Genomic DNA, 22,082 nt, shown 5'->3' with positions numbered 1-22,082 from the left:
TTTTGTGTATTTTTTTTGTCCTACACACCTGAGAAGTCCTTAAAGGTAGAAATCCTTGGTGTACTGCCCACCAAGTGAAATCCTGGGGCTCCTGCAAGGCAAAGGGACTGTCCCTCAGGGCAGAGTGAGGACAGAAGGTGTATCAATCAGTCCTGGTCTCAGCTGCCCCATGCAGACACCTCGGGAGGTTGGTCACACTTAGGTGTTCCTCTGACTTGACCCTTAATGCTACTGAGAGCAGAGGAATCCAGGTTCAAAGTGCGCATCTCCAAAGCCCTCGCCCAACTCATCATATAGTGAGAGCAGCTCCCTCTCACTCCCACAGAGAGCTTCTGTGCTGCCTGCAGCTGGCCCTGCCTGCAGCTGGGTCTCTGTCCCCACGCCTCCTGCCTGCAGCTCACAGCCCCCATCCCACCCCATCAGAGCTGGGTGCTCAGCTCTGCCCTGCAGACACCTCCTGGCAGCAGGGCTCTACCCAGGGGCAGCTCGCTGGGGGCACGTCCTAGAGACCATCTCACACCGACCCTGCTGACACTGTGCAAGGGGTGGTGGAGCTTTCTATGGGCTGAGGGGCAGGAAAGGGACTGAATGGGGGTCCTTTTAACCTTCCTTCTTCTGTCGAGTAAGTCTCAGTCTCTTCTTGGAAATAACAGCTTCTATTTCTATTCCCAGTGAGCTAAAAGAAGAGAAAACTGAAAGCAGAGGCTAAGGAAATATGAGAGTTCCCTTTGAAATTCGCCCTGGGCAGCTCCCCGGGCAGGCTGAGTGCTGAGCCTGGCAGGCGGCAGAGGCCCTGCCCCGCCACACAGCCCCTGGGGCACAGCAGGGACCCTGCTCTGCACCACAGCCCTGGACACCCCTGCCTGCACCCCCGGCTTCTCCTACCTCCAGGAACTGCGGCTGCATTGCCCTCCAGCCAGACACTTACCGGGTGCAGGGCTGCGAAGTCTTCTCCCGCACGGAGCTCTGGGCATGCTGCCACTGCTGCCTGCCTTTAAGCACTGTGTCTCTGCAGGCAGTGCCCCCAGCCCTGCTGCACTGTGCAGAGGAGCTGCTCCTGGGCAGAGCTGTCTCTCTGCAGCGCTGCCCGCTTGCCAGGAGCTCCCCTTGGGCCCAGGAGCCCGGCCCAGCTCAGCAGCAGAGGCCCAGCCCAAGGCCTCCCTTGCTCTGCCCCCCACCAGGCTCCCTGCACATGGCCCTGGGGCTGCAGGGGAACCTGCTGGCAAACAGCCTGAAGGGATCCCTGGGCTTCCCTCCCTCCCCTGGCACACACACTTCTTGACAGCAGGATCATTTCTCCTAGCACAAAAACAATTATCTGTACCAATCACCTTTTCTCACATCAGCTGATGGTGGGACACCCAGATAAGGTCATAGAAGTAGCTCCTTTAACCCCCTGCTTAAGGAAAGGATTCAGCAGAGTCAGTTAAAACATCTCATGCTGGGTTTTTGTCCTGGGGCTGGAATGGGTCTCAGATCCCTCCCATGCCTGCCAAGGACCCACAGGACCTAGGGTTTCTCTGCATTCAATTTAGGTGTGCATAACATGGGCAGCTGCAGGTGGGCATCTTGTCTCAGCCCCAGGAGTTGGAGAATATCAGGGGGTTGCAAACACCTGGTGACATGTCAGGGGGCAGCGGTACGTGCAGGCATCTGCAAGCTCTAATGGAGGAACCCTGAGGGACAGGGCAGCACCTGGGGGCATCCCCTTGGAGGCTGGTGAGGAATGCCTTTGGCCAGCTGGAATGACAGCAAATTTACCCATTTAGGACAACTAAACCTGTCCCTCCTCAGTAGGCTCAGGGCAGCCTGTAGAGGCATCCACCTGACCCGATGGAGAACTGTGCCACAGGGAGAGCTGAGTCTCTCTCTCCCTCTTCTCCCTCTAGTTTTCCCTCCATCTCCAGTGACTGTAACAGCACTTGTCTCATGGACATCCCTACAGTATCTAATGAAATTTGGGGCAGCTGCTCCATTTAAAGGCAATTCCAGGCCTGTAGTGCTACCTGAGATGCCAACGCTGCCCAGCACCACTGGAGCATGCAGCTGACATGGGCAGCACAGGACCCCCAGGACAGCTCTGGCCATTCACAGCTGGTACTTAACGGGCACCCCTGAGGGCATCTCTGACAGACCTGGTGCTTATGAGCAAGTGACCTCTTCCCAGGGCTGCAGCGAGCCAAGGTCTGTCCTTCCTGTATCCAGCAGAGGCAGGCAGTGCATGGATATGAGGCACGTCACACTGGGGTTTCCACTTGTGTCCTTTGGTTTGCAAACACTGCTGCTGCTTCTTATCATAGAATCATAGAATATCCTGAGTTGGAAGGGACCCTTAAGGATCATCAAGTCCAACTCTTGACACCGCACAGGTCTACCCAAAAGTTCAGACCATGTGACTAAGTGCACAGTCCAATCTCTTCTTAAATTCAGACAGGCTCGGTGCAGTGACCAGTTCCCTGGGGAGCCTGTTCCAGTGTGCAACCACCCTCTCTGTGAAGAACCCCCTCCTGACGTCAAGCCTAAATTTCCCCTGCCTCAGCTTAACCCCGTTCCCGCGGGTCCTGTCACTAGTGTTAATGGAGAAAAGGTCTCCTGCCTCTCGACACCCCCTTACCCCCTTATCCCCATCCCTTACTCAGTCAAGACACAGCCCAGTGATTTTTTTCTGTGTTCCTGTATCACAGGATGCCCATAGCCAAGGACATTTTCAGCAGCCCCTTCTCCTGCCTGGAGATCAGCCCCAGCTCCAGCACGGGCCCTCAGGGCTGCACCAACACCACAAAGGCCCTCTGCTGTCAGGGCAGCACAGCCCAGGCCTGTTTCCTTCTGGCCTCAGGAACATCAGGCCTTGCCAGTCTTGGGACCCCTTAAGTCATCCTTTTGTGCCCATCTACCACCCACGGCAGCTTGTCTCTGCTCTGAAGGAAAGCCTCTTCATGCCCAGGCTCTTGGCACAAGCTCCAGCTTCTCTCCAGCTCCAGCGCACCTGTTTCCAGCGACTTTCTGGACGAGCTTCTCTGAGCAGTTTGCTGAATCTGGCCGAACCTGTCTTCGTGAGGCAATCAAAGTGCCTGTTCCTGTCCTGGTCTCCATTCTGCCAGCCTGTTCCTCTTCGCTTCTTTTTCCTGCTTCTTTATTGATGTAACTTCATCATGTTACCTTTTTTTTTTTTATCTTGAGGGCAGGCTCCCCTCTTATACCCTTCTCTCCACAGCATTTCTTTTCAACACAACTTTTCATTGGTCAAACAATTTTGAATGTAGCAACAACAGCAAACACCCAGAAACTTCCATGCCTTAACAGCTGGAGAACAAGAAACCGGAGACTGCCTGGAGTCTCCTGAAGCACCCTTCTTTGTTCCCTCTAAACTCTTTTATATTCCTGATGGCCTCGTCGTTAAGAGTCTAATGTTATCTCAACCACGGGGCTTTCCAACCCCCATGGCCACATTCCCAAATCTCGCCCTTCTTTATTAACATCAACCATTTTCTCAACACGAATTACCACTCCATATATAACACTCCCCAATATACTTGTACCCCACTTGCTGAGCTGAAGTCTGTCAGGAGCCCACATACCTGACTTCTCAAAGGCCTGCCCAAGATCAAAATACCTAAAGCCTTGCTCCGGACACCACCCCCTCAGCTAGCCATTTACCTGTCCCGTTCTTCTCCTTCTTTCTGGGTCCCAGTCACCCATCGAGCAGACAGATGAGAACGCTGCCTGAACGCCGGATCCCTTCAACATCCTTCCCAAAGTCCTTTTTAATGTTACTCATTTTTCTTGTTGCAGCTTCCTGGCACCCAGCCTGAACGACAATAAGAGAATAGTAGTCCTCTGGTTTAATGAGTTGTGGCAGAGCCTTCCTAACATCTCTGACACATGCTTCAGGCAGACAACACACCTCTCTGGAGAGGTTATCCAGGCGGCAGACAGGAGCCTCAGTGCCCCCCAGCAAGGAGTCTCCAATCAGTAAGACTCTCCACCCTTTTTTTTGTGGCACTCGTTTTGATGCAGCATCCTGTCCAGCCCCGCTCCCTATGCTTGGTACTTCCCTCATCCTTGACATGCTTCTTGGGGCCCGGGTTACAACTCTTGTCCAGACCATCATCCTTTTCCTTTCTCTTGCCCAAGAGCCTCAAATCTATCACCCAAGGACACTGTGGGAGTTGGTGGCACCATGGGTGTTGGGGGCAGACGCCTCCTTCCACTTCGAGCTGAGAGGAGGGTCCAGCCCCTTTCCTCTTGTGGGTGATTGAGCCCTCTGTCCTGCAGGTGAGCAGCTGGATCAACTACTACCGCTTGCAGGGACTTCGGAGCGGGCTGCTGGGCTTCAGAAGGGGCAGGTTGACACCTCCTAGCCGTCTCCCTCAGACACTCCAAGGAGCCCCTCAGGCTGCTGCTTTCTCACTGCAGCCCAGCCATCTGCTCAAGCAGTTCCATGAGCAGGGCACATCTGCACCCATGACAGCCCTCTCTTCCCTCAGGACCCAGGGGCCTCCAGATTCTGGAGCTCCCTGCAGTCTCCAGTCTGGACTGCCACTTCACCCCTCAGGGGATCCACCTGGGTGCCCACATGATCCCAGAGAGGCCGTGTCCCCTCATTTTGTGTTGCTGCCCCCACCCAGCCACTGTGATAGGTGCCCACCATGGTGAATTATAAGTTTAAAAGGCAGAGATCCCCAAGGAGAGGAAAGGAAGAGAAACGGAGGTGGGAAAGGGAGGAGAGGATCCTCCCCACGCTCCTCCCTGCCCTGCCTGAACTGCCCCAAGCAAACTGCCTGCACTAACTGCCAAAGTCTGTCCTGGGTCGCTCCCTAGGGACTGCTTTTATACCATCAGGGGGTTGGCTGTTGTCACCCCTTGCTCTGCCTTCAGCACATCAGCGCCTGCTTTTCCAACCTTAATGATTCTGTGGGGCTGCGGCCCATGGAGAGCCCCCACAGCAGCAGGCACCAGGCCAGAGCTGCAGCCTGCAGAGAGGGGCTCACACAGGAGCAGGGGCAGGACCCCACGCTGAAGGTGGGACAGAGAGTGACCGTGAAGGAGCATCATGAGAAAGCATCATGGCCTGACTGCAGCCCCCATTCCCTGTTTCCCTGCACTGCTCATTAGCAGGAGGTGGAAGAGGTAGATAGGGGGAAGGTGTTTTTACCTTGCTTTTAGTTTCTCATGGATCCAGCCTGTTAGCAATGCTCGACAAATCATCGTAATCTCTCTACAAAGTGTGTTAAGCCCGTAACAGCAATTGATGAGTGATCTGCCTGTTCCTTGAATCAACACTGGAGACCTCTTTGACTCTGTTTTCTCTGTCTGTTATTTTCAGAAGCCAGAGTGAAAGAGTGGTATATTAGCTCCCCATCAGTGAGAAACCACCACACTGCTCATACCTATTGCTGGTACCAGCTTTGAAAGAAGAGGCAGGACTTCAGGCAGTGCATTGGAGAGATGCTGTTTAATTAAGGAGATGCTAAGAGAGAGTCAGTGCTGATGTACAGTGCTGGCGCGCAGGGAGGCAAAGGATGTGCAGAGTAAACAGAGCAGTTTAATACTCAGGAGATGCAGGATGAATAAAATACCTTTCTAGGAGTGTAATAAATGGAAATGACACTGAAGATTATTATAACATAATGAGAATGAAAGTAATTATCAGGCCTGCAAGGGAAAAAAAAAGGAAGTCATTTGTGGAGAAAGAGGAAAAAATTATGAATCTTAAAAAAAATCCACGGAATCAGTTTCCTAATAGCACTCCTGAGCTCCTGGTTCCTCATGCTGTAGATGAGGGGGTTCACTGTTGGGGGTACCACTGAGTACAGAACTGCCACCACCAAGTCCAAGGATGGGGAGGAGATGGAGGGAGGCTTCAGGTAGGCAAACATGCCAGTGCTGAGAAACAGGGAGACCACAAACAGGTGAGGGAGGCACGTGGAGAAGGCTTTGAGCCGGCCTTCCTCAGAGGGCATCCTCAACACGGCCCTGAAGACCTGCACATAGGAAAAAAGAATGAAAAAAAAGCACATGGATGCTAAAGGGACACCAATCATAAGTACCCAAACATTCCTGAGGTAGGACTGTGAGCAGGAGAGCTTGAGGATCTGGGGGACTTCACAGAAGATCTGGTCCACAGCATTTCCTCCGCAGAGGGGCAGGGAAAATGTATTGGCTGTGTGCAGCAGAGCACAGAGAGCCCCACTGCCCCAGGCAGCTGCTGCCATCTGGGCACAAGCTCTGCTGCCCAGGAGGGTCCCGTAGTGCAGGGGCTTGCAGATGGCAACGTAGCGGTCGTAGGACATGATGGTGAGAAGAAAAATCTCTGCTGATATCAAGAAAAGAAACAGAAAGACCTGTGCAACACATCCTGAGTAGGAAATGGCCCTGGATCCCCAGAGGGAATTGGCCATGGCTTTGGGGACAGTGGTGGAGATGCAGCCCAGGTCGAGGAGGGCGAGGTTGAGGAGGAAGAAGTACATGGGGGTGTGGAGGCGGTGGTTGAAGGCTATGGTGGTGAGGATGAGGCCGTTGCCCAGGAGGGCAGCCAGGTAGATGCCCAGGAAGAGCGCAAAGTGCAGGAGCTGCAGCTCCCGAGTGTCTGCGAATGGCAGGAGGACGAACTCTGTGATGGAGCTGCTGTTGGGCATTTGATTCCTCTGGGCACGGGGACCAGTCTGAGGAGGAAAATACAGAAAAATGTTAGGCTGTATTCTGTGAGCAAAATGTCTTTTATTTCTTTTTTAAACCTCAAAAGTGATGCTGTCCTTTCAGGAAAACCTCTGCTGCAGCTGCCTTGCTAGAGTTGTGGTTGGTGCTACCAGAGGTTGCTGCTGGGAGCAGGGACCTCTGGAAGTCCTTGGTGTTTCTGCTGCACTCCAAATGAAATCTTGTGTGTTCAGAGATGGAAGTGCTCTATCCCTTAGAGCAGAGTGAGGGCAGCCATCCTGTCCCTCAGTCCTGGTCACAGCTGCCCCCGGCTCGCACCGCTTTGGTTTAGAAGATATCATGCTCAGGTGTTCCCCTGAGAAGAATTGGGACAGAACAGAGGAATCCAGTTTTGAAATGCAAAACTCCAATCTCCTCACCTCTTGAGGACAATCTCAGTTCTCCACACCTAGCAAGGGTTACAGAGGATCACTGCAGCTACCACATACTGATATCCAGCAGCATTAACATGCCCTTAGCCTGTAGGTGTGTTCTCCATGCATAGCACAGAGCTGCTATGGCAGAGCTGTGCCCTGGAGGGGGGCAGCGTGCAGCCCAGTAGAACCCTTGCAGGAAAAGTTTTGAATGCTCTAAAAATGGGGAGACCTGAAGACAGAGAGATCTCATTCACAGCCCCACACACAGCATTTCCACAACCCTACTTGTCATGAGGGGACATGGAGGCTTTTCCTCCTTTAATGTATCTGCATTATGTAACATGCAGCACCCGTACCTTAGCTTCATCTGAGTTATCCCCTATACCACTGACTCCAAAGGCATGTCATGAACAAATTCCCATGCAAATATCTCTAGTGGTCTATGCTGGGGAAGGGGAAGAGACCAAGGGTTGTACTGTGGAAGGCATCAGCAGTGCAGGGATGGCACGGAGGTGCCCAAATCGCTCTGCCACTGACTTTCTGGGAGCAGCTCCCTCTCACTCCCTGCCCATGGCTCTGCTGCCTGCAGCTGGCCCTGCCTGCAGCTGGGTCTCTGTCCCCACGCCTCCTGCCTGCAGCTCACAGCCCCCATCCCACCCCATCAGAGCTGGGTGCTCAGCTCTGCCCTGCAGACACCTCCTGGCAGCAGGGCTCTGCCCAGGGGCAGCTCGCTGGGGGCACGTCCTAGAGACCATCTCACACCGACCCTGCTGACACTGTGCAAGGGGTGGTGGAGCTTTCTATGGGCTGAGGGGCAGGAAAGGGACTTGCTGGGGGTCCTTGAAAACTTCTTTCTTCTGTCGAGTAAGTCTCAGTCTCTTCTTGGAAATAACAGCTTCTATTTCTATTCCCAGTGAGCTAAAAGAAGAGAAAACTGAAAGCAGAGGCTAAGGAAATATGAGAGTTCCCTTTGAAATTCGCCCTGGGCAGCTCCCCGGGCAGGCTGAGTGCTGAGCCTGGCAGGCGGCAGAGGCCCTGCCCCGGCACACAGCCCCTGGGGCACAGCAGGGACCCTGCTCTGCACCACAGCCCTGGACACCCCTGCCTGCACCCCCGGCTTCTCCTGCCTCCAGCCAGACACTTACCGGGTGCAGGGCTGCGAAGTCTTCTCCCGCAGGGAGCTCCGTGCATCCTGCCACTGCTGCCTGCCTTTAAGCACTGTGTCTCTGCAGGCAGTGCCCCCAGCCCTGCTGCGCTGTGCAGAGGAGCTGCTCCTGGGCAGAGCTGTCTCTCTGCAGCGCTGCCCGCTTGCCAGGAGCTCCCCTTGGGCCCAGGAGCCCAGCCCAGCTCAGCAGCAGAGGCCCAGCCCAAGGCCTCCGTTGCTCTGCCCCCCACCAGGCTTCCTGCACATGGCCCTGGGGAACCTGCTGGCAAACAGCCTGAAGGGGTCCCTGGGCTTCCCTCCCTCCCCTGGCACACACACTTCTTGACAGCAGGATCATTTCTCCTAGCACAAAAAACAATTATCTGTACCAATCACCTCTTCTCATCCCAGTTGATTTAGGGACACCCAGACATGGTCATAAAAGCAGTTCCTTTAACTCCCTGCTTAAGGAAGGGATTCAGCAGAGTCACTCGAGGCATCTCATGCTGGGTTTTTGTCCTGGGTCTGGAATGGGACTCAGATCCCTCCCATGCCTGCCACAAACCCACGGGACCTGGGATTCCTCTGCACTCTGTTTAGGTGTGAATAACATGGGCAGCTGCAGGTGAGCGCCTTGTCTCATCTCCAGGATCATTAATGGAAATGGAGGAAATCAAGGGAAATCAGCAGCCCCTTCTCCTGCCTGGAGATCAGCCCCAGCTCCAGCACGGGCCCTCAGGGCTGCACCAACACCACAAAGGCCCTCTGCTGTCAGGGCAGCACAGCCCAGGCCTGTTTCCTTCTGGCCTCAGGAACACCAGGGCATACTGTGCTTCAGACCCCTCATTTCATCTTCGTATGGCCATCTGCCATCCACGGCAGCATATCTGCTCTGAAGGAAAGCCTCTTCATGCCCAGGCTCTTGGCACAAGGTCTGGGACAAGCCTGAGTTTGGCCCTTGTGCCACAGCTGAGGTGCTGCAGCCCAGATGTGCCCCAATGCCCTCAGCCTGGGGCACAGGCAGGAGGAGCTGGATCCCCGCCTGCTGTCACAGGGCTGGGACATTGATGGCAGAGCTGCTGAGGTGTGGGGGGACAGGTCCCTCAGCTTGGGGTGCTGTGCTGGATGGGGGCAGATTGTCCAGAAGAGACAGGCAGGGGTGATCAACAGGGGGTTGCCCTCCATGTGAAGGATCTGTCTGGATGCTTGGAGCTCCTCTATGGGATGGGCAGCAGAGTGGGGGAGCCCTTGTGGGTGAGGGTCAGAGCAGAGCCAGTCAGGGTGACCTTGTGGTCGGAGGTAAATGCCTGCAGTCCCTTTGCAGCCCCTCCGTGCCATCCCTGGGGGTCTTCAGGCAGCTCCTCCTGCCCCAGGGCCAGGGCAGCCAGGCCCGAGCTGCTGCAGCCAGAAAGGTTTGCTGGTCCCATTACTTCCTCATCAGCTGAGACTGGGTCTCAGACAAAGAAAAGCAGCTGTAGCTGCTTAAATATGCTGAGAGCCTGGGGACGGCTTCTGCCGAGAGGCAAAACCCCTCTCATTTATACGCAGGAACATGGTGGAGGCTCCTTGCTCAGTCACAGAAAGGCGTGACATGTGTTGGAGAAATAATCCACTAAACACACAAAAATCCACTGCTGAGGGGCAGGCACCTGGAGAGTATTGGCAGATTGACTTTAGCGAACTGCCTAGAAAAGGGGGGCTGAAGCATTTGTTAGTCCTCGTGGATTTGTCTGCAGGCTGGCCTGAGGCCTTTCAGTGTCGTACCAGGGAGGCGAGAGAAGTAGTACAAGCTGTGGTAAAAGAAAGAATTCTGAGATTTGGGGCACCTTTGGGAACGCCATCGGACAGAGGTCCACAATTGATAGCCAAGGCAGTTACTGAAAGAAGCAGACTATTAGGGATTGGTTGGGATCCGCATAGCCCTTACAGACAGACCCCAGTCTAGTGGCAGAGTGGACAGAATGAATCATACTCTCAAGACTCAGGCAAAGCGTGTCAAGAAACTTCAGTGCTCTGAAGACAGGTTTTACTCTGTCTTTTGCAAAAGGCCCAGCCCTAGGACAAGCCTCAAACCCCACCTTCCTGGAAAAGCAGAGGCGTGTTGGGGCAGGAACACAGCAGGGACTTCTCCAGCACTCCACTTCCTTTATTCCGTGGCCTTTGTCAGCATTTGGAGATGCTCCTGGTGGATGGGCCAGGAACCACTAGGAATGAACTGGGCAGAAGGGAGGTGACTGTTTCTCAGGACAGGAAGGGAAATCTCTCGTCTGTCTCGTGAGCTGTGCCATCTCCATGCTGCTGACGTCATAAGGCTTATTAGGACACGTGATGATGTCACAAAAGGATGGACTGCATCACCAGCATATAAGCACTGGAGCAGCGGCAGTGCTGGCACTTCCCTGCAAGGCCTGGTCCGTGCTGGGCACTGCTTGGGTGCTCCCCACCGCTGTCCTTCTGTGGCCAGGAGTGTGGTTAGCAGGCAGCAAGCTTGCCCTGGGCGACCCTCGCTGACGGGCGGAGGAGCAGGCGCACCTTGCAGAGGAGCTGTGGTTGAAGAGCCAGGGCGGGCATCCCTTGTCCTGAGCTGAGGGCCAGCAGCAAGCGAGATGGAGGGCTGCTGGAGGGTGACCATTGACCCTGATTTGGTTTCCCAGTTCCCAGTGCTCCTACGCCTCTCCCCCAAAGGTAAGGGTGTCAGGAGTCCCTTCCCACAGGGTGGCCCAGGGGCTGTCAGCTGTCCAAAGCTGCAGGTCCTGGGCTGGGGGGTGGTGGTGGTGCTGGACAGAGCTGGTGGCTGCTGCGAGAGCCCTGCCTGAGGGTCCCGCTGGGCTCAGGGACAATGTGGCAGCCAGGACCCCTGGGTCCTGATGATGGGTCCTGTTCTGAGCCCCAGGGCTTCTCTGGGCATGGCTCAGCCTCCTCGTGATGGGGACAATCCAGGGCCAGGTTTCCCTGGGAGCTGCTGCCTCTTTGGATCTGGCTCTGGGAGGAAAGACCTCTGGTGTCCCAGAGACTGGTGTGGCCTGCAGCTCCCACAGGCCTCTCAGGAAAGTCCCAGGAATGCCCGCATGGTGTTTTTTGGGGGGTCTCGCGTATGCCTGCATGTATCCTCGCCTGGGTGCGGTGCTTGCCAAGAGGTGGTGAGCTGGCTGGCCTGGAGCCTGACCTGTCTTTTCCTTGCTTTCCAGAGACTGAGGCTGTCTGGGATGCTGTATCTGCACAAATTCTGGAAGCGCTGGAGCAGGATAAGGTGGGCTGGTGTCCTGGGCCCTGCAGAGCAATTCCTACCCTACACTGAGACTGCCCAGGGTGCCCGTAGCAGCTTGCTGGCCAGCTGGGAGAGAAACCAAGGCCAGATCTGCTCTGCTTCTCGGGGGTTTGGCACACCCTAGGGCTTCACTCTTCCCTGCGGCCTGAGTGGAGAGGGCGAGCAGAGAGATGGGGGAATATCCTGGGTCCGTGCCTAGGATAATCAGTCCCAGGCCTAAGCCGTGTGTTTAGGCCTAGGCCTAGGGAATCAGTCCCAGGCCTAAGCCGTGTGTTTAGGCCTAGGCCTAAGGGAATCAGTCCCAGGCCTAAGCCGTGTGCTTAGGCCTAGGCCTAGGGAATCAGTCCCAGGCCTAAGCCGTGTGCTGGAAACCTCTGGGCTGTTCCCTAGCCAAGGGATGGTGGCAAATCCTGGGAGGGGTTGATGAAAGAAACGGAGGATGCGGCTCTTCTCCAAAGCTTTCCAAAGTGCCCCACCTTGCCCCATTGTCCCTCAGGAGCGGGCAGGGCACAGAGCAGTGTCCCCCTGCTCTGACAGTCATCCCTTTTCCCGTCTCTCAAGAGCTCCCTCGTCAGCCTTTCTGTCTTGTCTGTGTGCAGGCTATTCAGGTTGCGCAACTAGGGACCTTTGCGGTTCTCCAAGAGGAATTCCATGTGAAGCAAAAGCAGTTCTTGATTCGGAAACCGTTCTTCCAGCTGGACATTGATGAGGCGTGGGTGGAGGACATGTACTGTCCCCCTGAGATCCTCCCTGGTGAGAAGGCAGCAGCCCCCCTCTTCCTGCCCCATGTCCGTAAGGATTTGTTGCTGAGGATGTTGCTTCTCCTTGCAGATGACATCAAGGTGAAGCAGCTGAACTACCTGCAGCTAGCAGAAGCCACCTCCTTACCACTGTACATGGTGCAGGAGTGTGTGAAGGAGACCATCGTCTTGTACTGTTGCCTCCTGAGGAACAAGGAGCACGTCCCCTTTGCCTTCAGGGACATCGGTGTTTTGACGTGCGAAGATGATTTCCTGTGCATGAAGTTTTATCCGGACTGTGTTAAACGTCTGGAGAGCGCTGCGGACCTCTTTGCAGTGCTCCACAGTGTAAGTTGGTGATGTTTTGAGGGCTACTTCAATTTCTTTGGGAATCCTGTGGAAGGGTGATCAATCCGACCGCTGTTGGCCAGCCTGGACACGGCAGGCCAGTCAGGTGCCTTTCCCCACGCCTGCCCCTTTAGCTGCTTTCTCCATGAGCTCTTCTGAGAGTCTGGATGCTGGCCCCTGCAAAAGGCCTGGCAGCGTTACTGTACAGCCTCGATATTCTGCCATGCTCCTCCAGAGCAGAACAAAGGTTGATGGAAGAGGCTTTGGAGGAGGGTTTTGGAGAGAAGGCTTTCTTTTGGCTTGGGAGACAGGTTTGCTTCCTGTCAATGAGGGCCCTGAGAAAACTGCCTCAGAACCCCAACCAGCAGGTCTGTGTCTCTTTGCAGAGAATATGGCCGACACACCCGACTGCCTTGAGTGGAGAGACCACCGCTCGTGGGATGCAGATGTTCCCAAGGTGAGTGCATTTCCTCCGCAGCCCTTGGCTTCCCACCTCCTCCTTTGGAAGGTGCGCGGTCGGGTCTCCACGCTCAGCATCCAGTCGGGGCTAAATCCTGGAGAGACTGGGTCCTGGTTAACTGAGGCTGACTTTCGGCTACGAGTGTCTTCACCTGGAGAGGAGGGGCATTGCGGTTGTGCTTCTTGTGCCCGTGCTGCTGGGAATTTAGGCTACCTTTTCTGGTGTTGCGGGAAGCTTGACAACAAACCCCATGCGTGAACGTGACGGAAAAGGGATGCCATGCCCCGTGCAACACCAGGAGGATTACTGCCAGCAAGCTGCAACGGGTAGGAGGCCAGCCTTCTTCAAGCCCGTGTCCTCTTTTGTTTGCCAGGTTTCATCTGACTGTGAGGACAAGGCCAGAGGCCAAAGTGCCGTCCAGCTCGCAGCAGGAAGCTGCAGGAGAGTACAGGATGAGAAGAGGTAAGGGTCCGTGCTGTCTGGGGGTGGTCCCTGCCCCACGCTGGCTGACTGCAACCAGCTTAAAAGGCAGTGCCCATGCGGCTGCTCTGAAGAGCTTCCTCCTTTCCTAGTTTCATTGTTCTGTACTGGCAAGCTGCGGAAGCTTTCCCTCCCCACGGTGAGAAGCTGGGAGCCAGACACGAGGCAGCAAGATCTGGAGAAGAAGCCTTCCACCAGGTGAGACCCTTGGGGGGAAGGAGGAAGGAGCCACTTGCAGCCACACAGGAGAGATGTCCCCTTTGGACCCACCAGAAAGGCTCCTGACACCCGTCCCGGAGGCAGCCGCTCTCTCCACGGATGGCAAGCGTGCAGCACGTTTGCCTGAGACTGGCACGCCAGCTTCATTTTCCAGCAGGGCCCTGATCCTTGGGGGAGCTGGATGCAGAGCCTTGTTGCAGAAGCTCTTGTCCCTTCAGGAGACCCCCACATTGCAACGGAGTCCATCTTTTTGTCTGTGGGAGCAAACGTCCCCCGCAGTTTCTTCCAGCCTAAGGAGCTGTGATAGCAGGTGGAAACGTTTCTTTCAGGCATTTTTTCCCAAAAATATGCCAGACTTCATGGCAGACACAAGAGAGTGCTGAGGGAGGTGGCATGCCTGCCCTCCTTCCCTGATGGCGTTCTCCGATGTCGCTGGCTCCCCAGCTAATAATAATATAGATAAGATAATCTGCTTTCCACCCATAAGCCCGGGTGGGCCGTACTGGTGTCTCTAGGATCCTGTCCTTGCACAAGACACTGCTCCTCTCCTCCTGCCACCACAAAGGGCCTGGATACGGGCATCCCGAGCCTTCCTGAAGGCAGCTGGTGCCACAGCTTGGCGGTTGGCTCTCTCCGTCTCTGCTGAAGCGAACACGGCCAGTCCCACACCCATTCGCTGCGGAACTGCCGTCTGCTGCAGAGGCTGACGCAGCTTGCGAGCGCGGACTGGAGACCGAATTCCCCCGGGCTCACGCAGCCTCCCGGTGTCTGTTTGCAGTGTGCTCCCCCCGTGTCCAGGCAGCTCCCCCAGGACGAAGACAGACGGGCAGGAACCAGCTCCTCGAGCCGAGTCCACCAGCACTGCGCTCCCTGCTCCCGAAGCCTCTCGCAGATTGGCGCAGGTACCTGCTCTGCCTTGCTGCAATGACCACGCGGTTTGGCACTGTACTAAAGCCTCTTTGTGTGGAGCGATCCCAAGCCAGACCCTTGGGCTGCGTTCATTTTCACGCTTGTTACCTCCTTCTCCTCTTCCTCGGGAGACACTTTCCCTGCCTCTTGCTGCCTCCCGTGTTGCCATGAGCCGCTTCATTTGGACCAGGGGGATGGAAAAGGAATGAGGGCTTTCTGGGTCTGTGATGGCAGAGGTCTTCGGTCCAACAGCTGAGACCAATCCTGTCTGCTGTTGTGTTTTCTGTTTGTTTTCCTCCAGGAGGCCTGGAACCTGTCCTCGCAGTGGGACCAAAGAAAGAGCTCTTGGCCCTTGTACCGAGAGCGAATACAGCAAGCCCGGGCAGAAATGGCTGCTTGGGAAGCCTGGTCTCGGGGGGAGGACCAAGAGATACCCCAGGTACTGGCAGTGACCAACACCGCTGAGAACAGCAGCGCTCCTCCCCGCCAGGGCTCCGAGGGGGGCAGGTCCCAGGGTGGTGGGAGCAGGACGGGCACCAGGGCGCAGGGCAGGGCTTTGCCCGCTCCTCCCTGTGCGGGCAAGAGAGGCTGTCAGCAGAAAGCGAGGGGTCAAAGCAGCAGCCAGACGTGGGCCGGCAGTGCCGAGTCGCCTGCTTCCCAGCTCCTGCTGCAGGGTCCTTTCCGGGGGTCCTCTGGGAAACAGCACCCGTGTGTCCAGTCCTGTCTGATGAGAGCCTCTTCTCCTTGCACCAGGTCACCACTCAACACGATTGGGTTCCCCATCCCCCAGCCCAGCCCAAGAGCAAGGAGGTCAGGAGGAGGTGGAGGAAGGCTCCGACCCCTACCCCAGAAGAGGAGTGGAGAGCACCAGCCCAGCTGGACAGGCTCGAGTAAGTGTGTGCCGGCTGCGTTCACGTGCTGGGGCACTCGAGTAGCTGCTGAGCGATGTCAGGAGATGTCCAGCAGCCCGGTCCCTGGGTCCTGGGGTTGCCTGTGACACCCTTGGCTTTCTCCTAAAGCGGGCAGGACCTTGGTTACCGCCAAGGCCTAAAACTCATCACAGGGCGAAAGGGTGGGTGCACGTGGCAGGGTGGGTGCAGGGTCTGGAAGAGGGGAGAGGCAGAAGGGGCGTCTGGCAGAGGCTGAGGGATCCCTTCCTCCTGCTGTTGCAGCCACCTTTCCCCACGAGCACTGCAAGTTTTGAAAAGGCTGGAGCCGCATCACCGTCGACAAAAGATGTTCGAAACTGTTGCGGAGGAAAAGCGGCTGCGGCAAGAGCAGCTGTGGCTCCCCTGGTAAGTATCTCCAGACAGGGACGGTGCTTCCCGCTGCTGCAAGGCCCGTCCTTCCCTGGGGGCAGCACTGGGACAGAGAGGCCGTTCCGGGGCCCTCCGCTCCCCCTGCCTCAGCCCCAGGCTGATGAGCTGCACCCCTGGGGACCTTGTCACGAGCTTGGGCACGAGGCATCCGTCGCACCTGACGGCAACCTTGAAGCTGCAGGGGAAGCAGACCCCTACGTGCACGGCCCGAGCTAAGCCTGCAGGATTTCTCTGCCTTCAGCCTGTACACAACCTGATCATCCTCTTTTCCTTTTGACTCCCTAGCGCTAGATGCTGGTACCGCAACGGAGGGGAAGGTGCCGGGAATGCGGACGGCAGCAGCGGAGCTCAGAGCAAAGGGGCTGGGAAGCTCTCCCGCTTTCCACCCCTGAATGGAAAATAAAGAGCACAGCCAGACTGCTTGTGTCGCTTCTCTTGAATGCAGCGCCTTGTCTGCACTAGTGTCTGTGACATTTTGCGATTTAGGGGATGAAAAGAAATGCTCACCAAAGCATGGACAGGACCTCCTGTGTGATCAGGCTCAAGGGAGACCTTATCGCCCCACTGCCCCACAGATGGTCCCACAGCCGTGCTGCCAAGGCACCACGCATTCAGGGCTGGGTCAAGCTCTTACTGACCGCAACAGGGACAATTGCCATGGAACACAGAATGCAATGCACAGGAAAAATCACACACAACTAGCAACCAAATAACAGTCGTTTTGTAGCCAACTCCCAGGAAGGGTTACAGCTGGGGCTATACAAATATATATCTCACTACACAGACAGAAAATGTGAATATTTCCACCAAGAAAGGCCATACCAGTACAGGTATGATTGGCACAAATTTACCCATTCAAAGATGGATCATTTCAGGGAACAATTTTAACTCTGGTTTTTCTGCTCTAACAGGCAGGAGATGTCAGAAGTCACAGATTTTCTCTGTGCCAGGAGTGAGGGGTGGCATGAGCAGTCCTGGGCAGGGAGGGTTTTGTGGCATCAGGGCTCCATGCAGGACAGAAAATTATCATTTTATTGCTTAAGGTCTGAATGTTACCTACATGTTTTTAAAGCATTTCAAACATTTCACCTCAATCAGCACATTACAGTCAGCTGAAATAGCTGAACAGATCTAATACAATGTGAGAGGTGTCCCATGACATCAAAATTATCATATTTCAGGATGCCTGTTACAGTGGGAGACAAACACTGATCTTCCCCTGCACTGGCATTGCCAGAATTTCTCTCATGCACTGCACTTCATCTCCTCAGTCTTTGAGGTATTTCCACCTGGCCTTATGAAACAGCCCATGCTGGAAGTCACCTTTCCAGCAGAGTGTGTGGACGTGTGCATTTTCTGCTCCTCTGCAGAGTTCCCCTCCACTTGCTCTTGCTCTTTGGTCATTCAAATGCTTCTCATATACCCAGTTGCTCCTAGGGATTTTGGGGAGGTTGAGCTTGCCTGCATTTCAGTAGTCCCTCTCATCATCCCAGTAGTCAACTCTGTATTTCTCTTTTACTTTTCCTATCTCTCTCTGTCAAAAATTTCTTGTACAGTCATCCCTTGTGGATGGTGCACCTCGTTGGAGGCAACTTGGAGTTGGCTCACCATTGTGGGCTCTGGTTTCTGTTTATTTCTTTTCATTTTGGTGGTGTTTGTTTCTTTTTCATATATATTTTATAAACACTGAAAACAAATATTTCAGCTATATAGACCTCCTTTGGACGCACATTGGATCCATGACAACTAGAGAATGATGCTAGCACTTCTTTGGAAAACATAAAACTAATGGAAACTAATCTTAAATAAAGAAAATGCTTTCCGTAAAGTGGACATTGAAAACTTCCTCTTTAACTGCATTCTTGAAACCTCACTAATTAACTCTACAAGTCTGGAAGACCGGATGAAAATGGCTGAATGGTAATGAGTCCCATGGTGCACTTGGTGCTGAGTCCGTGAACCTCAGGTAGTGAGAAGAGAATGATGTAACTGCAGGAGAAGTTCAAGTCAGAAGGAAACTTTGAAGTGTCTGGGAGCATTAATGGGCCCCAGTGAGGGTCATTACTGACAAAGCCTCCCCATGGACTTGTTAGAGCACACAATTGGAGGCCATGATTGCAGGTAGGCAAAGGCACTGGGCAGGAGACTCTGATGCTGAGTAAAGGCCTTGGTTTGTTTGGTGAAGCAGAAAGGCCAAGCCCTGGCCCCCAGCCCCTGGGCAGGGAGGTCCTGTCCCTCACCCATGGCTCAGGGCTCTTCCTGGGGCAGTGGGATGTGGGGTGTGTGATGCTGTGTGAAGGACAATGCTATGACACCTGCTGGCCCCCACACTGGGTTGCAAGGAGGCCACAAGGCCTTGAGTCTGTTTTGCCTGTGGCAATAACTGTTGCGATCTCCCTTTCCTCATATCAACCCTTGAGCCCTTTTCATCTTATTTTCTCCCCCTTTCCCTTTGAGTAGGGGCAGTGAGAGAGCAGTTGTGGTGGAGTTCAGCTGCCCAGCTGGGTAAAACCACCACAACTGCTCTAGCTGACGCTGCCTGATCAGGGGGATCAGACAGAGGATCACTTGGAAAACAACTTTAAAAACAAACAAATAGACAAAGAAGAACGAAAACCACTCAAAACTTACCAACCAAAACCACACTCAAGCCCCTCAAAGAACTCCGGTGGCCATTAGGTTATTATGGGCTTGGAGAATGTCTCAAAAACTTGTCTATGAGAGATGAAATCACTTAAGATTACTTTAAGTTAGTCACTAATTGCTTTAGATTGATCCATTCCTTTATTATTATTATTATTTATTATTATTTATATTTTTATATATTTTCTAGTTCTGATTACTTTTGATATTTGAAGCCACTGTATCTTTGGAGTCGAGTCTTGTTATTTATTATTCTTTTTAATTATTTTTCTCTTCTTGGCCGCTATGCTTTCAGAGCTCCTGTCCGTTTTTCATCTCAGGATTCGTTTGTGTAGCAGGACAGGCCAAGTGATGTTGTTTTCACAGCTCAGAGTTCTTCCAGCAGGACATTCAGTTTCTCCAGCTCTTTTCCTTGTCTCTTGAACACTTTCTTCTTTTTCTCCATTCTTGAGAGTCCCCCATCTGCTCGACATCAGGCACAACATTCACTCCAAAGGTTAATTAATTACATTGATGGAGGTGTCACTATCCAGTAGAATAAAATTGCCTTTTTATTTTTTTTTTCCCAATCCAATCCTGCATAAGATATGCTCCCCAACAGTCTGTCAGAAAATAAATAAATAAATAAATAAATAAATAAATAAATAAAAAAAAAAGAGAGAGAAAGAGAGAGAGACTTCAACAAAAAGGGCCAGGGGAGATTTTTCCAGGAGGGACTTCCTGCTGGCCAGGCGGATACTCATGGATTTCCCACCTGCTTAGTCATCCCCAGGAGCTTGCACAAAGTACGTTTCAAGGCTTCCTTCATCTGCTCGTTCCTTAGACTGAATATGAACGGGTTTAAAAGAGGTGTGACGATGCTGGAGAGAACAGAGAGGATTTTGTTGAGGTGCGCAGAGTTCATCTGGGGCGGCCTGAGGTAGATGAAGATGGAGATGCCAAAGCCCAGGGAAACCACGACGAAATGTGAAGCGCAAGTGGCAGATGCTTTCTGCCTGCCCTGGTTGGACGGGATCCAGAGTATGGTTGAAATGATCCGGACGTAGGATACTGCAGTCAGTGCCAGGGAACCGAGGAGCAGGACTGAAGACACCACCAAATCAGTCAACTCAACAACCCAAATGTCCGTACAGGCGAGGCGCAGGAGAGGCGCGCTGTCACAGAAGTAGTGCTCGATGACATTGGGACCACAGTAGGGCAGCCCGGCTCTGAGCACCGCTGATGGCAGGATCACGAGCAAGCCACCCACCCACGCGGAGAGGACAAGCTGGTTGCACACCCTTCCCGTCATGATGGTGGGATACCTCAGCGGGTGGCATATTGCCACGTACCGGTCATAGGACATGATGGCAAAGAGGAGGAACTCTGCTGCAACGAGGGAGAAGTAAAAGTAGAGCTGGCTGAAGCAGCCCGCAAAGGAGATGGTTTTCTTCTCTGACAGAACATTTGCCAGCATTTTCGGCACCAGAGTGGAGGTTGTGGAGATCTCGATGAAGGAGAAGTTGCTGAGGAAGTAGTACATGGGAGAATGGAGATGGCAGTCTACATATACGAGTACGATGATAAGAGCATTTGCCAGGACAGTGACTAAATAAACAAACAGGAACACCACGAAGAAGACAATCTCTACCTCAAGGCTGTTAGGAAACCCCACCAGGATGAACTCTGTCACAGTGGTGGCATTCCCCATTGTTCCCCACACGTTTGCTGTCAGCTCTCCGAAAATCCAACTCATTCCTTTTAAATAAAGATCTTTTCTTAGCAGTCACATCTCCGTTCCTCCCCATCTAGCAGTCACCGATACTTGTTGCAGCTTTTCCCTTCAAAAGGACGGAGCAGACGAGTCCTTGCTGCCAAGCTGCTTCGGTGCCTCTGTTACCATCGCTCAGAATTGCCATCAAACACCTACATATGACTAGTTATTGTCACCCTGCGTTTTCTACAGCTGGATTTTCGGTTATGCGTGCTCAAAGTGACCAAACGTTGCATTTGCAAGGGAAATACCCCTGCTTAGACATGGGTTGCCTTCATCATGAACGTAGTTTGGGTGCCTTCCTGAAAGCTGTCGTGCCTGAATTCCCGATGAGAGGCTCAATTCTGGAAACAGAGAGGCAAAATCCAGAGACAGACTGAGAGAGAGAGGAAAAGATGATGCCTCATTCCCCATTTCTGTTGTGCCAGCAGCAGAGCTCACTCTTCAGCTGAGTTATTATTGCACAGCACCCAGCAGGGGAAACACGGAGGAGCAAATGCAGGTTCAGGGTGATGGGGCTTGGAGTATTAGAACAAAAAGGGGCTTACACTCTCATCGCCAATATAACCGTGGCTCTCCTTCAGGTCTGACAAGCTGTGCTCAGTCCCATGAGAATGGAGCAGTGCTTTCCATGGTCTGCATAAGTGCTGGCTGCAGATTCCTGTGGGAATTAGATTAGTCATGGCAAGAAAGCCTGAACAATTAATGCTTGAAACCTCTCAGGGAAGGAAGCCTCAAAAGTAATGTTCAGGAGTGGGGCAGAAGTGATTATATTATTATTTTTCTCTGTTTTTATGAAGAGGGCACATTTCACAATGGGACAAGAATACTCGATAGACTGTCTGAGAAATTCCAAAAGAAATGGGAAAATGGTTGCCTCCCTCACAAACATTTGCACCTCAAAGTCCGGAGATTTCCGACTCAGAAGATTGAGGGAAGCAAATCTTAGCGAATGTGTACAAGAGTAGGGCACTGGCCGATTTGAAATTGATTTTGTCCTGCATCCACCAAGCCTTGATGTAGCATCACATGAAGTATGAGATCTTCATCTTCAGGACATCTTCATCTGCATGAGATCTTCGTCTTCACGAGTATCTCATGAAGTATGAGACAACAACGGCATTTTCCAGTGAATTGGATTAGGGATGACCCCGCAAGGCTCCCAGTCCTCAGAAATACATCAGCAACGGGCAGATTCCAATCATTTCAATCACTTTACAGGGTGAATGTCTTTTTTTGTTCTTTTGTTTTGTTTTGGTTTGGTTTGTTTGTTTGTTTGTTTGTTTTTAAGCTAGCACAAAAGTGCGCACACACAGGGAATTCCAGGGTCCAGTTCATCTGCCTGGTTTAGGGCAGAGCTAGCCAAGGACTAGGAATGTTAATGCCTTTCTCATCTTAAATCCCATTAACCCTGAAAAACTGTTCGGGCGGATGTCCTTCAGGGCTCGTGGTGCTGTCTTGAGCAGTCCTAGTTCACTCACACTTTCTATTTGTGTGCAGTGGTTTAACACTGGTAGGTAGGAAGCACCACCATGCCGTTCTCTTACTCACCGTCCTCAAAAAGGGGGAGAAAATACCAAAAAAAGAAAAATAGAAAATAAAGACTCATGGGTTGAGATGAAGACAGGGAGATCGTTCGTACTCATGGTACCATAACAGGCAAAACAGGCTCACCTGATGGGAGATTAATGTAATTTGGGGAGATTAATGTAATTTATTGCCTATC

The 22,082-nt window shown here is 53.3% G+C and overlaps 2 protein-coding genes across 2 annotated transcripts; both read right to left on the bottom strand.

The window, feature by feature from the left end:
• Positions 1 to 600: 600 nt before the first annotated feature.
• On the bottom strand, positions 601 to 6,638 carry LOC309888994 (olfactory receptor 14J1-like; the record flags this gene model as incomplete). Its single annotated transcript, XM_082781654.1, has 3 exons — positions 601 to 676; positions 5,728 to 5,984; positions 6,345 to 6,638. The coding sequence occupies 3 exons, from the start codon at positions 6,636 to 6,638 to the stop codon at positions 601 to 603; spliced, it is 627 nt and encodes a 208-aa protein (XP_082637780.1).
• Positions 6,639 to 19,342: 12,704 nt separating this feature from the next.
• LOC309888993 (olfactory receptor 6M1-like) lies at positions 19,343 to 20,293 on the bottom strand (the record flags this gene model as incomplete). The annotated part of the gene is made up of 1 exon (XM_082781653.1): positions 19,343 to 20,293. One exon carries the CDS (start codon positions 20,291 to 20,293, stop codon positions 19,343 to 19,345), a length of 951 nt encoding a protein of 316 aa, XP_082637779.1.
• Between the last annotated feature and the right edge of the window lie 1,789 nt (positions 20,294 to 22,082).

Source organism: Aythya marila (assembly GCF_965140915.1).
Source record: "Aythya marila genome assembly, chromosome: 31".
NCBI lineage: Eukaryota > Metazoa > Chordata > Aves > Anseriformes > Anatidae > Aythya > Aythya marila.
The sequence above is the reverse complement of the archived record's forward strand: the minus strand, read 5'-3'. Positions and strand labels throughout refer to the sequence as shown.